General features: G+C 38.4%; 3 protein-coding genes across 4 annotated transcripts in view; 2 read left to right on the forward strand and 1 right to left on the reverse strand.

Moving 5' to 3' along the window:
• Positions 1–1,152, reverse strand: part of LOC146470351 (neuropeptide FF receptor 2-like) — a 19,309-nt gene extending 18,157 nt beyond the window's left edge. Inside the window, exon 1 of the mRNA XM_085122455.1 lies at positions 1,055–1,152. The gene's annotated coding sequence lies outside the window, so the exon portion shown is untranslated. The remainder of the gene's footprint in view (positions 1–1,054) is intronic.
• LOC146470352 (allatostatin-A receptor-like) overlaps positions 1–12,618 on the forward strand; it is a 22,340-nt gene extending 9,722 nt beyond the window's left edge. For both annotated transcript variants that reach the window (XM_085122456.1, XM_085122457.1), the window contains exons 2-4: positions 8,904–8,973; positions 9,499–9,725; positions 10,742–12,618. In XM_085122456.1, the coding sequence (XP_084978582.1) occupies positions 9,509–9,725; positions 10,742–11,526 (1,002 nt within the window). In that variant the 5' untranslated portion in view covers positions 8,904–8,973; positions 9,499–9,508 and the 3' untranslated portion in view covers positions 11,527–12,618. The remainder of the gene's footprint in view (positions 1–8,903; positions 8,974–9,498; positions 9,726–10,741) is intronic.
• A 3,039-nt stretch (positions 12,619–15,657) lies between these two features.
• Positions 15,658–19,308, forward strand: LOC146470353 (E3 ubiquitin-protein ligase MYLIP-like). Its single transcript, XM_085122463.1, has 4 exons — positions 15,658–15,873; positions 16,000–16,196; positions 16,424–16,804; positions 18,354–19,308. The coding sequence occupies exons 1-4, from the start codon at positions 15,787–15,789 to the stop codon at positions 19,099–19,101; spliced, it is 1,413 nt and encodes a 470-aa protein (XP_084978589.1). The 5' UTR covers positions 15,658–15,786; the 3' UTR covers positions 19,102–19,308.
• The last annotated feature ends 408 nt before the right edge of the window (positions 19,309–19,716 follow it).

Below are 19,716 nucleotides of genomic sequence, written 5' to 3' on the forward strand. Positions count from 1 at the left end.
AGTGAGTGATGAATTTAGTAAATGGACTGGTTTTTCACATCACAAACAGAAACAAAACACAAATATCATGTTCCTGAATCGGAAAAATATGTAGGTCGTATTGCACGGCATTTGGCTAGATCACACCATCCAAACCGGAAAATGTTTCCTCTTAAACACTGAAGCCGGCAATATAATGTTTATACCATAATGGCCAAGTGCATGGTTAAACAGTGGCGTGATATGGGCCTTGTATACGTCATAATAAACACGCAAATATACCTTGCGGAGCCAATATCTCGACTACGTGTTCTTGGAACAATGTTGCCGGATTATGATAATAAGAGGAGAAAAAAGACTGTTTAAGTCACCCGCCAGTCTTTCAGAAAATTTGTAGACAAAATCTGAACCGAAAAAACCCCGATGAGGGTACAATTTTGATCAACTTTCTAAATAGGAATGTTGTTGTTGACCACGAATGTTTTCGCACTGAAGCATTTTTAATGGACTCTTAAACAGAAATAATAGCGTGCATAAAACAACTCCGTTATATACAACATACTTCAAAGTTTATAGACCTAATGATGCAGAAATCATTGTCAGCTGCAGTGTCGGTCAGAGGTTTGGCTGTACTAGTATGTTTTATGGCTTAGTTCATGGTATTTTCACACTAAAAATTTTAACCGTTATATGATAAAAAAATGAAATATGATCATTGCCTGAACGCTTCAGAATATTACTCTTGCCCACGACCTTAAGAAAGCATATCGTTAATTCACTGTCTCTATGACGTTTTCGTAGCCATATTCAGCGACCAAAATTAACGTTTCTTGAGTTGACGATTTAATACTAATAGTGTTTGAAACGATTTATAGCAATTAAAAGGCTGAGGGAGCTACCCTTAAACAGGGAACGTAACTCCCTTTTAAGCAGGTTAACTCACTTGTTCAGACTAGATAACGAGTTCTGCAAGCTCGCTGGGTTCGAAAGATCTAGAGTCATATCACAAAGTACAAACTAAGCAGCCAGCTAACGATCTGTTTTGACCTGTGTTTACCGTTTACCTTGTACTCACCTGTTAACTCGACTGACTTGTAGGGTGAATGACATGCAGTCTGAAAGAACTTAATGAAGCTTTTCAAGCTACAAATCAATCAAACCGAGTGTGGGCGAATTGACGCATTTTAAATGGTGTTTACGAGGAACCCATCCATGTGTGTCGCGATGAGCCTGTCGCGATGCCATTTATAAATTTTGCAACCAATCACGTTATAGCCGGATAACCCGCGAGCACTTGTGCCTTTCCTCTCTTCCGGCTGCAAGGGTTGTTTGTTCGTAAGTGGTTATACAAGTATTCGTGGGTTACGTCACTGGTGAAGAAGACCAACAGTACCTTACTATACGTCGCCTCAGGCATTTCGAATAATACCCTGATAATTACTCTGTCCCGAGAGAAAGTTTTAATTTTTGCGACTGAAACATCGGTTTTTTCCCAGGCAAAGGTTGAGAAAACATCGAGATTTGAGGGCAAATGAAGCAGAATAGTTTCCCAGGAAAGAGACAAAAATATGCTTATCGAGGCAAATACACTATGCACAGCAAGCGAACAAATCTGATCGTGAACTTCTTCTGCAATACTCGGGCAACCTTTACAAAATGAAGGCAGTTTAATAGAAGTTCAAATTCATAGCCATTTACTACGGAACATTTTCATGAAAGCATTAGTTTGTAGTTTTGCAAGGGCTATATTTAAAAATTATTCTACAAAACGGCTACTCCTGCAGCTTCCTTGACGCCGACAATCAAATGTGACGTCATACTTGATAATGAGTGCAATGAGGCCTGGGACGAGGTTAATGTATATTTACCGATTGTCACGCGAAGTCGCGCGAAATATCGCCCGATACTTCAGACACTTAGCCGACGATGCCAAAGGCCGAGCTGGCTAAAATCAGGCAATATTATTGCGCAAGATTGAGCGGAATAATTATTTCCTTATTCACATATTGATAACAAAGCACAGTTTTATTAGTTCATGAAAGCTCAACTGATCTTTATTTTGTTACAATCTTCTCCCCGACACACGGAAATACGTATTTCGCAGAATATCTGTTGTGTACAGAAGACGAACATTGAGCGAACCATAACGATATTTAGACAGTGTTACAATGTAACAATTAGACTATGAGCTCGAGACTTCTATCGCGTGATAGTTGATGAGGGCGAAACCCAAATCAACTATTACGTATAGAAATCGAGAACGAATAAGCTAATAGTTTTAGTGTGAATCGATTAGTCGTTCAAAACTTAACAATAAATCCTCTTCACATACATCTCGAAAACGCAAAGCAGCGACCGCCATTTTGTTGACAACCGCATACTGTTAGGCTACTCACTCTATTCACTATCTACAACAGAATAGATAGTGAGTAGTGTAGCCAATAAGAGAACAGTATTCGTGATCACTAGTACAGCGCTAGTACATTTATACAAGAGAATATCATAGTCTCTTGATTTATACTAATAACTGACAGAATTCAGTGATATAACCAACGAGGTGCGCATCCACCTGTAATCCATTTGTTTTGTTTTTTAACAATAACGCGGAAAAAGTACGAGCAGAATAGCCCAATTTCTATATATTAAAATTCAGCCTGAAACAATAAACATCACTTCGAGGCTCCAGGGAATAAATTGTAGAGTTTATCTGGGTTTATTTAGTGTTTTTTGTTTAGTGATGTTTATTGTTTCAGGCTGAATTTTAATATATAGAAATTGGGCATTGGTTTTATTTTCCGTTGAGAAAGTGCGCGCGTTACGTCTGATGTCTTTTTTATTGTCAGCTGCACTCTTATAGACAATAGCTACGAGGCAATCAGCGCGCGAAAATTTTGAGAATTTGTTGTAAAATTATATATATCTTTGAAAACGCAGTCTTTCCAAACGAGGCAAAGACCGACTACATTGCGCCAAATTAACACCGTGAATTGGGACTGACCAAGCCAGATTCAATTGACAACTACAACATCTTGTGATGAACACATTATAAACTTGAGTTTCCTGAGATAAAGGTTCAACGATTCGTAAATCAAGATCCAACTTCTTCATCTTGTTATTTATCAAAGACGTCTCTTACAAACACTGAAAACCGGTCAAAAATGAATCGGGTGCAGGACTCCCAGGACTCAGTTTCCCGTCACAAAAATTTCCATCTATTTCGTAATCACTTTACGCAAAAAACCGCCCTGTAATCAAGGTTCATGGGTGTTTCATACATAGACTTCATTTGATCTTCCCAAAGCTAACCGTTACCAAAATGTATTTATATGAGAACAACCATAAGATCCTTAATTAATTAGTTAATTTAAAAAGCAAACAAAACAAGATCAGTAAAGATTACAATAGATGTTAGTGAAAGACAAAGTATTAAGTAAAACTTAACCTCCAAAAAACAGAAGACGATCTAATCTTATCTCAGTTATCTGTTGAAAAAGGACGTCTTTTTGTAAGACAAATTCACGCCGAACGGTAAACAGTGAAAATATATATAACCAGAGGCCGTTGTACTCAAGTTTCCTGCTTACGTTTGCCATTTGCTGTTTTATAAGGTGAGTAGTTTGGCGTTAGCCACAAATATCGGTGAGAGTAATTTTGCAAGATTTTCGTGTACTTGTTGATCATTTTGGAATACGATACAAAACCAGGGAAAAGGGAGTCCTGGGTAACATTTGCCGTTTTCTGGTAACGTGTAATCAGTGCTCACTCTTTGTAACACTAAGAGAAATTGTGACTTTCATATTAATCACATATTAATCATAGTTATGATTTTATTTAGCGTAGATTTTCTTCAGAAATTTACCCTGCACGGGGTTAATTATCCGTCATATATATTCTGATTTGTGTCTTGCACTCAAGTGTAACGCGTCGAATGCAATACTAGGTCCTCAAGCAGCAACGACAACCAAGCCAGCAAGACTGACGTCAGAAAACAATATTTTTTAAAAAATTAACGAAACACTGGCTCTGCACGTGCGTTATAAATTTTGCTACATTTCTTTGTCGTCCTCTGCACAACAAAGACGTGAAATGACCACATTTAAGGTTTTATGGAGAACGTGAACGCATGGCGATTAATTTTCCTTTCTCTTTAGTCTTAACTTTAAAGCCACCCTTACGACGTTTGATCCTGGATAGTTCGGCCGCATTACACAAACTAAATGAGCAGGTGAATCATCGCGATTTTATTCAGAAAACGGGAATGTAATTTTTGAGTCCCGTTTTCGTTGGCGCAGTCGTCGTCGTCTCTGCTTAAGGTCCCTAGTGAGCTTTGGCAACGACGACAGCGACGGCCGGCAACGAGGACGTAAAAAATAAAATAGGCTTTAAAAATAACCAAAACAACTCTGCACGTGCATTACACTTTTTGTACATTTCTTTGCCATCACTGCACGACTAGGGCGTGAAATTTCCTGATGGGATGGTTTATGGAGGACGTAAACACACGACCACGAATTTTTCTTTCTCTTTCTAAACTTGGGTGTGGTCTCCAAGAATTCACCTCCAAGAACGTTCACCTACATTTGACATTTAAGGTGGCCGAACACAGTTTTCTAGTATACAGGTGTTGGTAAACATTATTTGAAAACTACGTACTTCTGAGAACCCGAAATTAGCATGGTGCAAGATTAACAAAGAAGGAATAAATTTTGATACTTCTTGTTGAGCAAGGTGCCGTTGCCATGGCAACGCAGCAAGCTATTAACCGTCCACAAATAATGGTTTTCTTTAATTTTTAGAAAATGCACTTGTTAGATTTTTTCTATTTTTTGTATCCAGAAAAACTCGCAAAATACTGACATAGTGATGCTGCTTTCATGTTATTTTAACAGAGAGATCTCCTGTAAATGTTGGTTTTGCACTTTAATGTTTTTTGAAGTAACCCTCTGTTAGATTTTGTTTTTGGTTTTTAGGCGAGTTACGCTTTTAAAAAACTACTGTTTTGCCAAATTTCACAAAATTCTAACGAGCGGTTCCTCAGAAAACAGTTCATTTCCATTAAAACAACCAGTCACAATTTTTTGCTCAAATGCGCATGCGTGGCTTTTAATTTGGTTTTCTCAGCAAAGATGAAAAGCGTACAAGAAGGCTTAGCTCATTGCAAACTCACTTTCTTTGTTCGGCGATAAATGAAGAAGGATTCACAAACGAGAAACTGAGTTATTTTAAGAGCAAAACTTACCTTTGTGATCCATTTGGTATCAAATCGAGGGATCGATAGTATTTGCTTACCACAACCCTAGCGCGTGCTTAATAGCATCACTAACAGAATCTGTAAAGCGCGCGCAAACTGTGTTCGGCCACCTTAAAGCGAGTTGAAATAATCGCGACGACGTCTGAAAAAACGTGAATTCATTTTAATAGTGTTTATGAAGGTTACGACTATTTTTAGATCGAGTAAACACGTTTCGGATACTTCATCCATCTTCAGTACAGGTAACAGAATCCGCTAGTGAGTGTGATATAAACGGAAGGAGGATACAATATAGGTAATTACAACGTGGCAATAAATATAATGTAGAGCATATGATTGATTACAACGTAACAAGAAAAGTAAAAATGTGAGGAGGATATTACACGGTGGCGCGGAGGTATGAATTTTATTTTCGAGTGGGAAAAACAATATTTTACGAAAGAGCGCAATGACGTCATCAATGGATATGGAAAATACACCACTCGCATCCCGGATGTAGTTTCGTATGAATTTTACTTTACGAGTGGTGTATTTCCAGTAAAACGCTTCTGTCTATATAGTAAAGCTAATGACGGCGTGACGTTAATAATGGAACAGAACAGAAAATATACTGAGTAGACAAACAAAACTAAATAGCCAGTGAAAGATTGACATGATTGACAAGGCTATTATACACATTGATTAAAATATTAAGGAAAATACTGGGAGATGTAAAGAATCAACCTTAAGAGGACACAGAAAAAATCTGAGCCCCCAGATGGGATTCGAATTTTTTTCTATGTCCTCTTATGGTTGATTCTTTACATCTCCCTGTATTTTCCTTTATATAATATCATGCAGTGACATGGATTAAAATATTGAATGAAATTTGATATCGTATGCGCTTGCATGTAATTTCACCAACAGCTAAAAAATAATATTAAAGTAAAAATTAAAAAAATTGCATCAACAGCGGAAGCAATCTTTTTACAGTTATTTTCTACATGACATTACCAATTTAAAGTTTAGTCGATGTAGACCCCAAGAAATTTAGCTGATGCTACCTGCTCCACAGCTATGTCATTTATAGTTAAAGAAGGACCCTCTGAAACAAAGATTCGATAACTTCTGTCTAGATACAATTAGCATAAACCCAGCTTTTTTCCAGATTTAGGGTAAGCTTCTTGGCTGATAACCAAGAGTGCACATTGCTTAGATCATAATTAAGATAATCATTTACATGGTTAACGTCAGAGCATTAGCAAACGTCAAGCTGGTATCAGCGAGAATACTGGTTTGTGAAAACTGCAAGCAATTCAGTAAGTCATTGATATATAACAAAAAAAAGTAGAGGTCCTAGAATTGTTCCTTGAGGAACACCGTACGTTAAAAATTTCAGGGTTGACATACAACAATCTATATGACACTTTTGAGTTCGAGTATCTAAGTACGAAACAAACCATTTAAGATTGGACCAACGAATCCCACAATATTGTATCAAAGGCGTTTCAGTTAAGATCTATCTAAAACTGACGACAGCGTTAACAAAGCCACGATCACTACTCAGAGCCCAACTATGTCTCTACCCGCGCATTTTCGTGACACTGTAAATGTCTCTGTGTGAATTTTCGCGATAAGTCTTTTTTTTTTCTTGTTTGTTTTCTTGTTTCAAACAGAAAATGGACTAAATCTAGTTTTTTTGTAATGTCTTTAGTGTTCTTAACCACAAGGCTCATAAAATCGCTACAATATTATGACTATTATGTGTGCCTTCCAAAAAATTAACATTCCTGTACCGATAATTAAAGATATAGTAGTTCTCATCTATTCCCTGGAACCATTCATTCCAGATCGTTAGATGTGATTATAAAAAAAAATTATTACTTAAAGCTGATAAACTGAAAAAATGTGACAAATATCTGCACGGAAAAGGAACGCCGAAAATCCGAGTTAATGAATCGTGGCTCTAATCAATATGCACATCTTTGACTGCACAACAATAATTAATAATTCAGATACCCTGGATATTGTGTTGTGCTTTCCTATTCTGTACAAGGTGGTTCTAATCTTCGAGTTTTGGAGAGTGAAATACTCAATTGTGACCAATAATATATGTCATACAAGTAAGATGGCTATAAATCTGAGGATGAAATTCTGATCTGTGACCATTCAAATAAAAGCCATTCGGAACTCAATATTTGCCGTGGTGCTGTTACTTTATAAGTCTAAGTAAGGTGGTTGTAACTTTTGCCAAGAGTCTACGGGTATCCTCTCTTGGCATGACCAATGAAATACAAGCGGAAGATTGAATAGTGCTTTTTCGTGATGCTGTCAGAAGCTGTACAATTAAAATTGATCTTGTGGGCAACATCCTAAGGTGCCCACTGTTTAAAATAAAATTTTCTCCAAATGGGGCCTTACATTGTCTTTCGAATTGGAATTAGATTGGTTTATTTTTTAAAATTCTATCCTGGCAACTGTTCTACCTTTTCTGGTAATATTGATCGCCCCTTACATCTTAGCCGAATGCTCTCAAGTACCCAACTGCCTGTAAAGTTTTATCTCTATTGAATTGCAATTTATACCTCAATTACCTAAGTGATTTTCAGAGTTTACTGATTAAATCTTTCCCTTTTAATCATTCCACTTACCTACATCTTGTAATGATGACGCTGGATTTTCTGGATTAACCATAATCTCGGCTAATCTCAAATTACGACGTCAAGTTTTTCTCAGTTCTTGGGTTGCTGTTTAAACAAAAGAACACTGCTTTTCCTGCATCTACTTAAAATACTTGAAAGTAGCCGACCATTATGAATAAAGACACAGCTGTTCCGTATAAATAGGCGTAAATTTCTTGAACAAGTTTTGCATGAGCAATCAGTCAGTCGAAATTAGGATTATATATAAATGTGCCGACGACACCCAACTTGTTAGCTCGACAAACTAAAATTCGCCATTTGCATCAAGGAGGTAATGAATTTTTTCCTGCATGAAGGGAGTCTGAATTTCATCAAATTAGACCACGGGGAAATAACCTTTATGTAAAATTTTAATTGTGTTGTTTTATTGTTTATTTTAATCAAGTTTTAGGAAATTATATTAAGGAAATTTTTCGCGATCTATGTGCGGCGTACGGCGTGCAAAAGCGTGCCAGATTTTCGTCCACCGCCATCACCTCGATCGGAAGTTAAAATTATATAACAACTAGAGAACATTGGTTTGATATCACGGCGACAACTCCGAGACAAACCGCTATGTTGACGGTATAAGAAGAAGAGTTTTGTATGATCAAGACTGAGTTTAGGTCAGCTTTTAGAATGTTTGACTATTCCAGCCAGCAAATCGACTGACCGAGCTGTACTCAGTAGATAAGTGTATAATCGCTCCGTATCAGAAGTACTTCTGTCTTCTATGAAAACAAGTTTCAATTTGCTTCAAAATAAGTATGAGAATCAATTTTTAACTAAAAAGATCATTTATTTTTATTTTTTTATTTTTTTTTAACACATTTTATTTGCAAAAACACCACTATGTACCCTTACCTTACATTGCACTACTAAACTTACAATTTTTTTTAAACACACCAAGCATCACTTACAATGCAATACTAACTGAATCATTTATGTTTAAGCTGGATGCCGTGCAATTCGATCATTAATTGATTTACCTCTTTTCGTTCTTCCGATTTCAGAATACACCACGCAACCTCTTAAGCGTTGCTGCGATCAGAATCCGCTTCTGAAGTTCAAGGCCATTGCCCTGTAAGTACTAACAAATGAATGTGTAGCTGATATTTGTTACCCCACGCACACTCCTAAAATTACTACTGTCAGCTTTTAACTCGACACCGGTTTTCACCTATCATGGACTCGACAAATTTTGGCCGCCAGTAATCGATCTCAAATAAGAAAGAACTAACTTGCCCCTGTAATATTTAAATGGGCCTTGTGACCTATCTTTTATTATTATTCTAAAAGCTATGCTAACAAATATCAACAGTGTTGGATAGCCAGGTTAAAAATGGATTGCATATTGAAAAAGTTGGCATTTTCTTTTAATTCTTCCCTTATGAGTTCGAAAAATCGAAACGTTCTCAGCGTTCTAATGGTTTTTTCTCTCATGGACATAATCACGCCGGCGTTTTCCTCTTAGCGTTTCAGGCGGATTTTGCGGGTGAGATCCGGCTTAGCTTTTTCCAGATTCAATCACAGCTGTGAGACGAAAACGTACGTGAAGTCTCTCCATGACGTAGGCTCTCGCCTGACAAAATTCTGATTAATTTGCAGATAGACCAGCATGAACAACACCACTACCCTACCCCCGACAGGAATCTCCAAACCGCCCTCCAACAAGAACCTCGACCTGACCCTTCAGGTGTTGTTCTGTTTGATTGCTGCAGCTTCGTTTTTGTTCAACTTGTTGTTTTGCATTATGCTTGTGAAAAAACCTTCCATGCTGAAGAAACCGCATAATATTCTCCTATTCAGTTTAGCCGTGGCAGATATGCTAACTGGTGAGTTCATTAAATTTACAATTTTGAATTGTGAATTGTGCATCCCGGGGCAAATTCCCAGTGGTATGGGACAGTTAAATCGAACCGGCATATCGACATTACAAATTATAAGGGGACCAGCATTCTGGGGAAATGCGGAATTCCGCCCCAGGGTTATTTACCTGCGATGGACTATCCTTAATTATTAGAAACTGGATCATTGTATAATGCAATTCCAGGGACTTGATTGCCTTAGCGGCCATGGTACATATAAGCCATTATACAATGCCCGAGAAAAAGCAACTATTAAATGAAATTTTCTTCTGTTTGCTCTTGCAAAGCGAAATAAGCAAGATCTAACAATATTTCTTTATTGTTTTAAACAATTATTCCACTCACGCTTGTTGGATATCAGATGATTATAGCTAGTTCGGCACTACGAGCCTCGTTGGCTATCTTTCATCTCGTATCCAACGCGCACTCGTGGAATAACTGTTAAATGTAAGGGGTGCCTAGAAATACCGATATCCCTGATACAGAAACCGCCGGATTGTTTCTTACACTCCGCCGGAGTGCAGTCTTGCCTTTCAAGCTACCTGAGTGTTAAAATAATGATAAAATGATGTTGCTGTTTCCTTTTTAAATGGAAATCCAACATCTGTTGGCCACCCTACGAAATAGTACGATCGCAAGTGGACAGTTGCCACTTGGCTTGATAGCTTCATAAACCATTTACATTGCAATGGTCACACTGCTCGACTTTGCGGATGGCCAGTACCTCAAGCCTGCGCACTGACAACCATATTAGCTGGGCCGGTGGCAGCCAAAGACAGCTGTTTCAGCCTTGTTACATCTCATCAGCATGACATAGCCGTCGGAACCCTGTACGAACCGAAAGCCGTCTTGTCTTGTAGGTGCTCTTAATTACCAACACAGGTGCAAAGGCATCCCTTGGTAGCTTAGCTAGTAGGTCAAATTCTTTACGACTATCTGTAACCCAAGATAAACCGTTTGTAATTTTATTTGTTTTCTTGCAGGAGTCTTCCTCGTAGCTACGCCAGGATACGCCATTCCCAAGTCCTCTTACCCAGTCCCTTCCGGATTAGGTGGTCAGATCTTTTGCCGCCTGCTAGCAAACCGCTATCTTCTGTTTGCAATGGGAAAAGTTTCTATCCTTCTTGCAGCATGCCTCGCCATTGAACGATGGTACTGCGTGCTGAGACCAGTTCAGTATAGGAATAAGTTTAACAGAAAGCGTATTGTTATCTACATTATAGGCATGTTTGTCGTAACTTGCATTCTATCCATGAACAAGTTTTTTGAAAACAGCTTAGCAGGAACTAAGTGCGTTTCTAAGAAAGCTCCTTACGGGAAGCACGGCACTCGAGCTTTTATCTTTGCTTACAGTTTCGTCGCATTTTACATTCCTTGTTTTATAACATGGCTCACGTTTGCTCATATCAGCATGAATTTCCCATCATTCCCCGGGGAAGGCCAGGAAAATGCTAACAAAAAAAGACGACAAAGACTGCTATTGCGCATGTGTGCTATAACCGCTGTCGCCTTGACAGTGTGTGGTTTTCCCTCGCAAACCTTTTATCTTCTCACTCCTTTTGGCATCACGAAGATTGGGAGCACTTTGCATAAAGGCTTCAATGTTCTTGTCCTGTCTAATTCTTGCATGAATCCATTTATTTACTATTTTACAAACAAGGAATACAGGAAGGAGTTTAAAAAGTTGTTGGGTTGTAATAAAGGCAGCGAGGTTTCTCCAGATAACGAGTTAAACACGAGAGACACATGTGCAACAGGTGCAGCGTGAAAGAAGATTAGCGTGAGCCACAGTCATTTCATTTGCACGCAAAAATGCGCAAGCAAAGCAATTCGTGCCTAATGTGGTTTCATTTTTGTGGGTTTAAGAAGTCATGGAAATATTTGCAACATAGGCCTTTGGAATTTTTTAGGAAGATGGCGAAAAGAAAAGTAAGGTACACGAAAAGATGAAGAGTCTACAAGATAGAATTTGGATAATTCCGATAAAAGCTCGATATTTAATTAAAAGAACCGAACCGTCGTTGCTAACCCTGATAAGTGCTGTTCTTTTTTATTCTGTGGTATAACAGCCCTGAAAAATCTTTTGTTTATAACTGAAGAGGAAGGTGCAACACACTAACGGCACAACGGTGAGGTCATGCAACTGGACTAGAAAAAAAAACGCAACCTTATGTCGATGCTTTATATCACAAGTTTTAACAACACAACAAAACGACATAGATCGACATACAGTGAAACCTCTAGTCTAGGACTCATCCATTAAGGACACAAACCTGCGGACCCACAGTTCAAATGCATACTTCATATATTCACATTCGCTTATAATCTTTGTATCAGTTACCTACTGTAGCTCTATTACTGTTGTATTAGAGGGACGGAGACAGTTGTTGAACGTCCCAAGTGGTATTGAAAATGGGACAACTAGGTATTGATTTCCTGTAACCGACTCGTCACCAAAGAAGAAAAAAAAAAGGAAAAACATGTAAAAACTATGTAAAAAGCTGTAAATAGAATGTAAATAGTCCTTATTAGAGTAAACATGGAACATTTACATGTATGATACCTGAGAATTTCAGTTAGCCGTGGCCAGTAACAAAGCAGCTGATAGGCTACTAATGTCACTAGCTTTCAAGAATGTTTCTGAACGAGCACATAAAAACGCCATAAAAATAGCGATTATTATGCGAAGACAGAGGCTTGAATGGCGTCTGGGCTTTTTTTTAAGACAGAATAAAATATACAACTACTTTTCTTTCAGATTCTTTTAAATAAAATGAACTTTCTGCCCTCGCCGCGTAATGCTGATCTCTTTCAAACCTCGAACCGGTTCTCTGTTCCTTCTTCTAAGATTTATTTGTTTAATATTTATTTCACCATGGACAGATTACTTACAAAGATAAAAAAATCACTGACCAGTACCAACAACTAAAGCCCCATTTACACCAACTAAACTGTTTAGTTAAACAAGGAAAACTGAAAGACGAAATCCGTTACGTGTATTCAATTAAGCTCTAGCTTGCGCTTTCTATGTGTTCACTTCGAAGTAACAATGCAAAGCTTTTGTGGGCAACTTCTCAGTTTATATGAAGAAAACAATTTTAAACTCTGTTTCAGGTTTCAAACGTGTTTTAGCTTTGGTGTGAACACGGCATTAGAAATACATTGTTTGAACTATTCTGTTCCCACGAACATAACAATTAAAGAACTTAATACACCCATATGAATATCGAATGAATAAAACAAAGAATAGGAATAAAATATAGGGAAAAAAAAAAGAGAAGATTGATGTATGGCGCATCGTTGGAAAAAGTAATGAGTGGCGAGGAAACCTCGAAGACACTTTCGGGAGACTATGCATATAAGGAGATTTCCACCCGAATATTTCATATTTCAAAATACGCGCGAGCATAATTTATCCCATTAACTTGGAAAGGGATTAGGGGAAAAAGGGACTTTGGAGTTTTGTTCCCGTAATTTCACACTAGCTAATATTTTCCAGTGCGTTTTGAAAGTAGTAAACGCTACTTCACTACACAGAAGGATTCTATGCCTATTGTAGAAACATTTACTGCTCCATTTCACCGAGTATCTCTGATTCCTCTAAATCCTTGGAAAGACAAGTATGATTTATTTGAAAATCATCTTTTCCGACGCGCATTTTTTGTTATCTAGCTGGGCCTCTTGTTAAACCACACATATACCAGTGCCCATTGTACTTTTCACGGCTTCGGACCCGTTCTTGGTTGGTGGTGGAGGGGAGGGGAAGGTAGTACAGACACGGCTAAAACTACAGTAAATGCAGTGGCGGATCTGTCCTTCAGGTATCCTGGGGGGAAGGGTGGGGGGGGGGAGGGGGGAATTTCGATTGTTTCGACACTCTCGTCCCCAGAGCCTCCTGTCCCTCTTAGCCGGTGGGGCCTTCGCACGAGGGAAAGGAGGCCATCTTGGTCTTCGTGCCCAGCCTCCAGCGGCTAAGAGGACCAGGCGGCTCTGGGGACGAGAATGTAATCCTGTGTTCCCAGAGCCACTTGGTCTTCGTGCCCAGCCTCCAGCGGCTAAGAGGACCAGGCGGCTCTGGGGACGAGAATGTTGTTTCGAATGCTCGACTTGCTTCTCTTCACGGGCCTCGATTTTAGTTTAAAAAATAGGGCAGGGAGGGTCCCTCCCCTAGATCCGGTGTTTGAACAACTTTGAACCTCGGTAATGTCGATCAAAAGTGACGGACTTTTCATGAGAAATTCTCTCATGTGGTTGCTTGTGAATTTCGCGGAAATTTGTATATCCTGATTACAAGGGTATGAATGAAGTTTTAAAAATTTCGTTGACGGCCGTTCTAGCCCAAATCTGTTCTCCATATTTCACGAAAAATAAATTAAAACGCATCGACAAAATCTCCTCTAATTCAAATAATAATAATAATAATAATAATAATAATAATAATAATAATAATAATAATAATAATAAAAATAATAATAATAATAATAATAATAATAATAATAATAATATATTCGAAGGTCCTTGGGTAACGTCAGTCGCCGCGTACTGGACCCATTCTCCATACCGCCCGGCGGTGGAACTGAGAAAAGTTTCGAAAATTTGAAAGTGATTTAGACAAGTATTCGAAAATCAATGAGAGGAGGTGCCCATTTACAATTTCTGGACGAACATTACAACGTACCGCGTACGTTATACCAAAACAGATGGACCAGATGTTCATAGCTGCTTCGGGTGAAGAGTACCATTACAATAGCTTCGTTTCCAAGGCCGCCGCAATTCTACTCGCGTTGTTTGACATTTTTTTCGCCTGTATACCGTCGTATCAGGCTGGGAAGGTCTAAGAAAACGGTAACCTAGGAGAGAGGCTTCCGTTATTTTTCAACGATATGTAATTCTGTAAAATTTGGTGGTTTCTAGTCAGGCAGAAGATGGTGAAAAGAAATCGCAGCAAATTTCTGTGATGATCGGGAATCACCTCCTTGCTTCAAAAAATTTCTAGTAAACTATTTTTAGTTTCTCTCTCTTTTTTTTTTTTTTCCACGGAAGGACTGATACCTTCTTGAAACATTTTTCTCCAAAACAACATTGACAACAAAAGGAGCTTTCTTTATCATGCTAATATGCATCAACTGGTACAAGTAATAACAAACAAAAAAGCAAGGGCGTCCAGAAACATTTCAAATTTAATTTTTTCCATGTCGCTTGAGGTCTGTCAAAAAGAACTTTACGTTCTAAACTTTTCACCAATAAAATCTCTTATCTTACCCCCTTTGTTATCAGTTTGAACTTTATTTGTCGGCTAGGCTAGCGGATTGCGATTAAAATCTGGAGAGCAATATTCATCGTGCAAACTACATTGTATGCAAATTTAAAAGTCAGACCACTTTTTTTATGGAAACAAGTTACTTCCGGTGCATGCGTGTGAAACGTGATCAACTAACTGGGCGGTGAAAACAATCGCTTCAGACGCTTCTGTAGGATTTATATTGAAGACTTCATTCCCTTAACAAAATTTACTGGGGTGTATATTTGGAAGAAAAGATTCATCTACTCTCATTTGTGCTGTTTGTCCTGTTACCAAATAGAGTAATAAAACAAGATGTTGACCGGACGCCGATTTTCATCCAGATGAAGTATATATTTTTGAAAACATTTATTTTTCCTTAACTGAAAAACAACTTAAACGAAGACGCAGATTAAATTAGTGAAACTAAATATTTTAGCAGCGTATTGGGAGTTTTTTCCCTTACGTCGCGCGAGAAGATTGCGTTACATAGCATTTCCGGTTCGTGGTCAGGTCGCGTCCAGGTTCATATCCGGTCTAGCAAGTTTTGCTGCTTGGTAACCTTCCTTCCAATTTCCAGCCTTCTGATTGGCTTAGAGAGGGCAAACTGCCATCAAACATGTTTTTGTTGTGTACAAGAAAAAATTTTTTTCGAGACCGGCCTTACTGCATTTAGAAAATGTCCTGGCTTTAGTTCGGCCATCTTTTTTCACCGTTCTCGAAATTTCCCGTTTTATAGAAGGAAATATGAAGTTTACAGTCTTGGAACCCGACGACAGGGCGCACGAGTTTGTTCTCACCGGCAACAAGCTCGGACAAGAAGCTCTTGACAAGGTACGAAGCATATAAGACTTAAGCTTGCGGAAACGCTGAAGTTGCAAATATGGTTTTGATGTTTTTAACTAATAAACGGCCATTCTAACCTTGGTTGTCGCCTTCTTCTGTTTTCTGTTTTCTTAGGTTTGTGAGAAGCTGGGAATCAAAGAGAAGAATTATTTTGGTCTTCGACACTCTGTCAATGATATCAGCGTCTGGCTAAATCTGAGAAATCCAGTTTCGACCCAAATTCGCCCACATCTGGCAGGAAAACCTCATCGCCTTCGCCTGGAGGTTAAATTCTTCGTCGCTCCACAAGAACTTCAACAGGAGGAAACGAGGTACTAAGCTGTTGTAGTTTTTCGCACATTTGAGCTCGAGTCACTGAAAAAGGTTTCAGTAAGTGTTGGGTTTACTCGGAGAGAAAATATTGTGCATTGGTGAAAAGTGATCTATAAATAGCCGTTGTTCGTTACTTTAAAATTAGTGACATACATTTCCAAGCCGTGATCGAATTGCCGATCTTTGGAGGTTGTTGAAGAAACCGTCTTGTTTTTATTTCTTGCAGGCGACAGTTCTATCTTTCCCTCAGAAAGCAGATCTCGGAAGGAAAATTTAATTTGACACAAGAGAAGGCTGTTCAACTCTGTGCGCTCATGGCTCAAGTCGAGTATGGGGATTATTCAAGCACGCCTAAAAGTTACCCCCAGTTTCTCTCTCCATGGTGTAGAAAAGATATGGGAATGAAAATTGCTGAAGCCCACAGAAATCTGGAAGGGATGCCTTCGACAGCTGCAAGAGATGCATTTCTGAATGTTATGTCCAAAGAGGAGCTCTACGATGCAGAGATTTTCAAGGCCAAGGCTAGCGGACAAAAAGTCTTAGTTGCAGTGGGAAGCAGTGGTTTAAAAGTTTACGAGAGAAGAACGCACGGAAAGCTCAAGCAAACGTAAGTTGGTTCAATATTTAAGCTTAAATGTTGCTCTTACAATGGTTTTGTACATTTGTACTGGTGTGTGCCACAAAGGTCACGGTTCACAATTTGGTTTATAGAAAATTGATTGATCATGACATGCATAAGCGCCTGAAAAAAAATTAGACAGTCAAAGAATCGAAAACCTGAAGTCAAGAACAGGATCTACGGCTTTTGTCATTAGATATTTATTTAGCAGTGATAGGTGACTTTTTTTGGCTTGGGTCAGTCATTGTTGTTTGAGCTTCATTAATTCACAAGTGATCGTCTCTTGTGCAATTAGTGTTCCTGTAGGTTATCAATCACTTTATCTGATCGTTTTGTGAAAGGTAATTTGAACTCCAGCCCTTTTGTATATTTAGGGTTGGAGTTCAAATTAACTATTGTTCCATTTACTGCACTAATCAGGAGATGGCTTAGATAAAATATTCTTGTAAAAATGATACTCAGAAAAAAATAGCTTTCCAAATTTTCAGTTTCCGCACAAAAACCTGGGGTGGGGGATACGCCCCCACGTAAGCTGTAAGGGAATTTGTTGCCCCAAAAGGTATGGTGTTTGAGTCAGTTTGGTTTGAGTGGTCATAAATTTAAATGATTTTGCTATGAAGTCTGAAAACTGGTATGGATTTTTTAAGGACAGGTCTGAAAAAAAGGTTTAGGAAAATTGCATACTGTATTATGGTCTGAATTTGGGTCAAAGTTTGGAGAACTGAGTGGTACACCCTTACCAAAAATCCTTGGAGTACCCTCCCTGGGGAAAAAAATGTGCAGCACCCAATTTTTACCCCCCCCCCCCCACCCCCCAATATTTGGGGCAATGTAATGTTTCTATGTTGCTGTCTCAGTTAAACCTTGCATTAGTGTCCACCCAAAAATTGAGCTTAATTTAGCAACCATAGGGTGACTGAAAAAATTCTGATGCCAGGGAGGTTATCAACAAATATTTAATATAGTTCCAAAAATTCAAATAATTAGCCTAAAAGAAGCTTTTACAGATCTAGAGGCCTACAACAGGCTTTTACATAAAGTTTGAAAGTGAAATGATTGATCAGGGCAATTTCAGTCTTGAGAGAAACAACTTTTTGTTCAATAAAGAGGGGGAAACCTAGTGAAATCTGACTGGCCAGAGTAAGTAAGTTGAAGAATTGGTAGTTCCAACAAGGGAAATGTATCCAATCGGCAATGTGGTACTGCTTATGGATTTGTAATTTTACCATATATGTGTATAATACCAGGGATCACTTAAACTGCAACGACTGTTGCTAAATGTTTGCATGGTCTGAGGAAAACAGAAACATTTAGTCTTTCCTGACTTTATATACACAGCTAACACTGTTGATTTCAGTTTGTTGTACTGTAATTAAATGAATGCCCAGCTACTAGCTTGTAGTTTTATTTAAATTAAAACATAAAAAACATTCAGTAGTAGTGTAATGCTTGTTGAATTAATGGCACTGATTTTGTGATAGTGTACTTCATTTGATTGAAAGTTGTTATCTAAAAGCTGATTTTCTTTATTCATCAGCATTGGGTTTGAAAGCATCATGAAGACAAATCTGTCTGAAGAGCGGCTGATTGTTGTGTTGAAGAAAGCTACAGAAAACAGCAAATTGAACTTTGTCCACTTCTTTTTGACCAGTGATGATGCTGCAAAGGCAATCCACAAGGCTGTCATGGAACACCAGCTGTTTTTCTACTCTAGTAAAGTGCGACAATCAGTCCTCAATCATTACCTACTTCCCACTCCTTGTTGGGCACTGCCAGCCAAATGGTTCACTAAGACACCATCAGGCGACCTTTACCACTTGGATGTCAAGCACACAAGACGCCAGGCTTACGATCTTCACTATAAGAATGTCCACAATGACAGTGACACTGTGTTTAGACATGACTGGGTATCAGAATGTTCAAAGTGTAACTCTGAAGAAGCAAATGTACTTTTTACACCTTGTGGGCACCTGGTTTATTGTGAAGATTGTGCTAAAGAAGGAACTGTGTGCCCAGTGTGTACCTGCGCTGCGACCAGCTGGCAAAGAGTATATTTCTCCAATGATGCAGCTTGTGATGACTGGACCTGCCAGATTTGTATGGACTCTGAAATTAACACCGCATTTTCCCCATGTGGGCATGTTTGCTCCTGTGAGAACTGTGCACGCCATCTGCCCTACTGCCCCATATGTAAAACTTTTATCACTTTTGTACAGCGAATTCATGTCCAATTTCCTGAACCACAGGGTGAAAGTGATGATGATGATAATGATGATGATGACTGATGGCTATGACTGGACATGAAAGACAGTGACTTGGAGACTTGAGCAGAACTACATGGTCTTTTACATTTTGATTTCCGTACCTCAATGTTAATTAATTGTCATTTTGGTTTGGAATTTAGTAGGATTATTTTTCTGTGTGGTCAATATTAACTATTAAAAAATTAAATCAGCTACTCAAGCTAAAAAAAATAAGTAGCGAAAAAGTAAGCAGCGACTATGTTCTGAACCGTTAAATGAAATTCCATTGTTTATAAACAAATCTAACGCATAAGAGGTACAAGTTTAAGCAGTAAGTATAAAGTGGAGTCCCACGTTGTGGCCTTGACCAGTGTTGATGTGTCCTGACATCATGGCCTTTCAGGGTTCTTCTGTACGTGTGAAAACCTAGGACTTCTCAAGTGCAATTGCCATTTAGTTAGTTTTGTTTTCACTGTCAGGCTTAACATGCCTTTAATTTAATTGGTAAGCAATTAACTGAATCCACAACCTGTCATATCACAGAATGTATGTTATGTTTAAAGTCACATTACTGTTATTTCATTCATTCAACATTACACTTTGCAATCTACACATTTGTCAGTCAATTTTATAATATTCCAAATAAACACAAACATC

This window comes from Pavona decussata, unplaced genomic scaffold, assembly GCF_977016875.1.
Source record: "Pavona decussata unplaced genomic scaffold, jaPavDecu1.1 SCAFFOLD_114, whole genome shotgun sequence".
Lineage (NCBI taxonomy): Eukaryota > Metazoa > Cnidaria > Anthozoa > Scleractinia > Agariciidae > Pavona > Pavona decussata.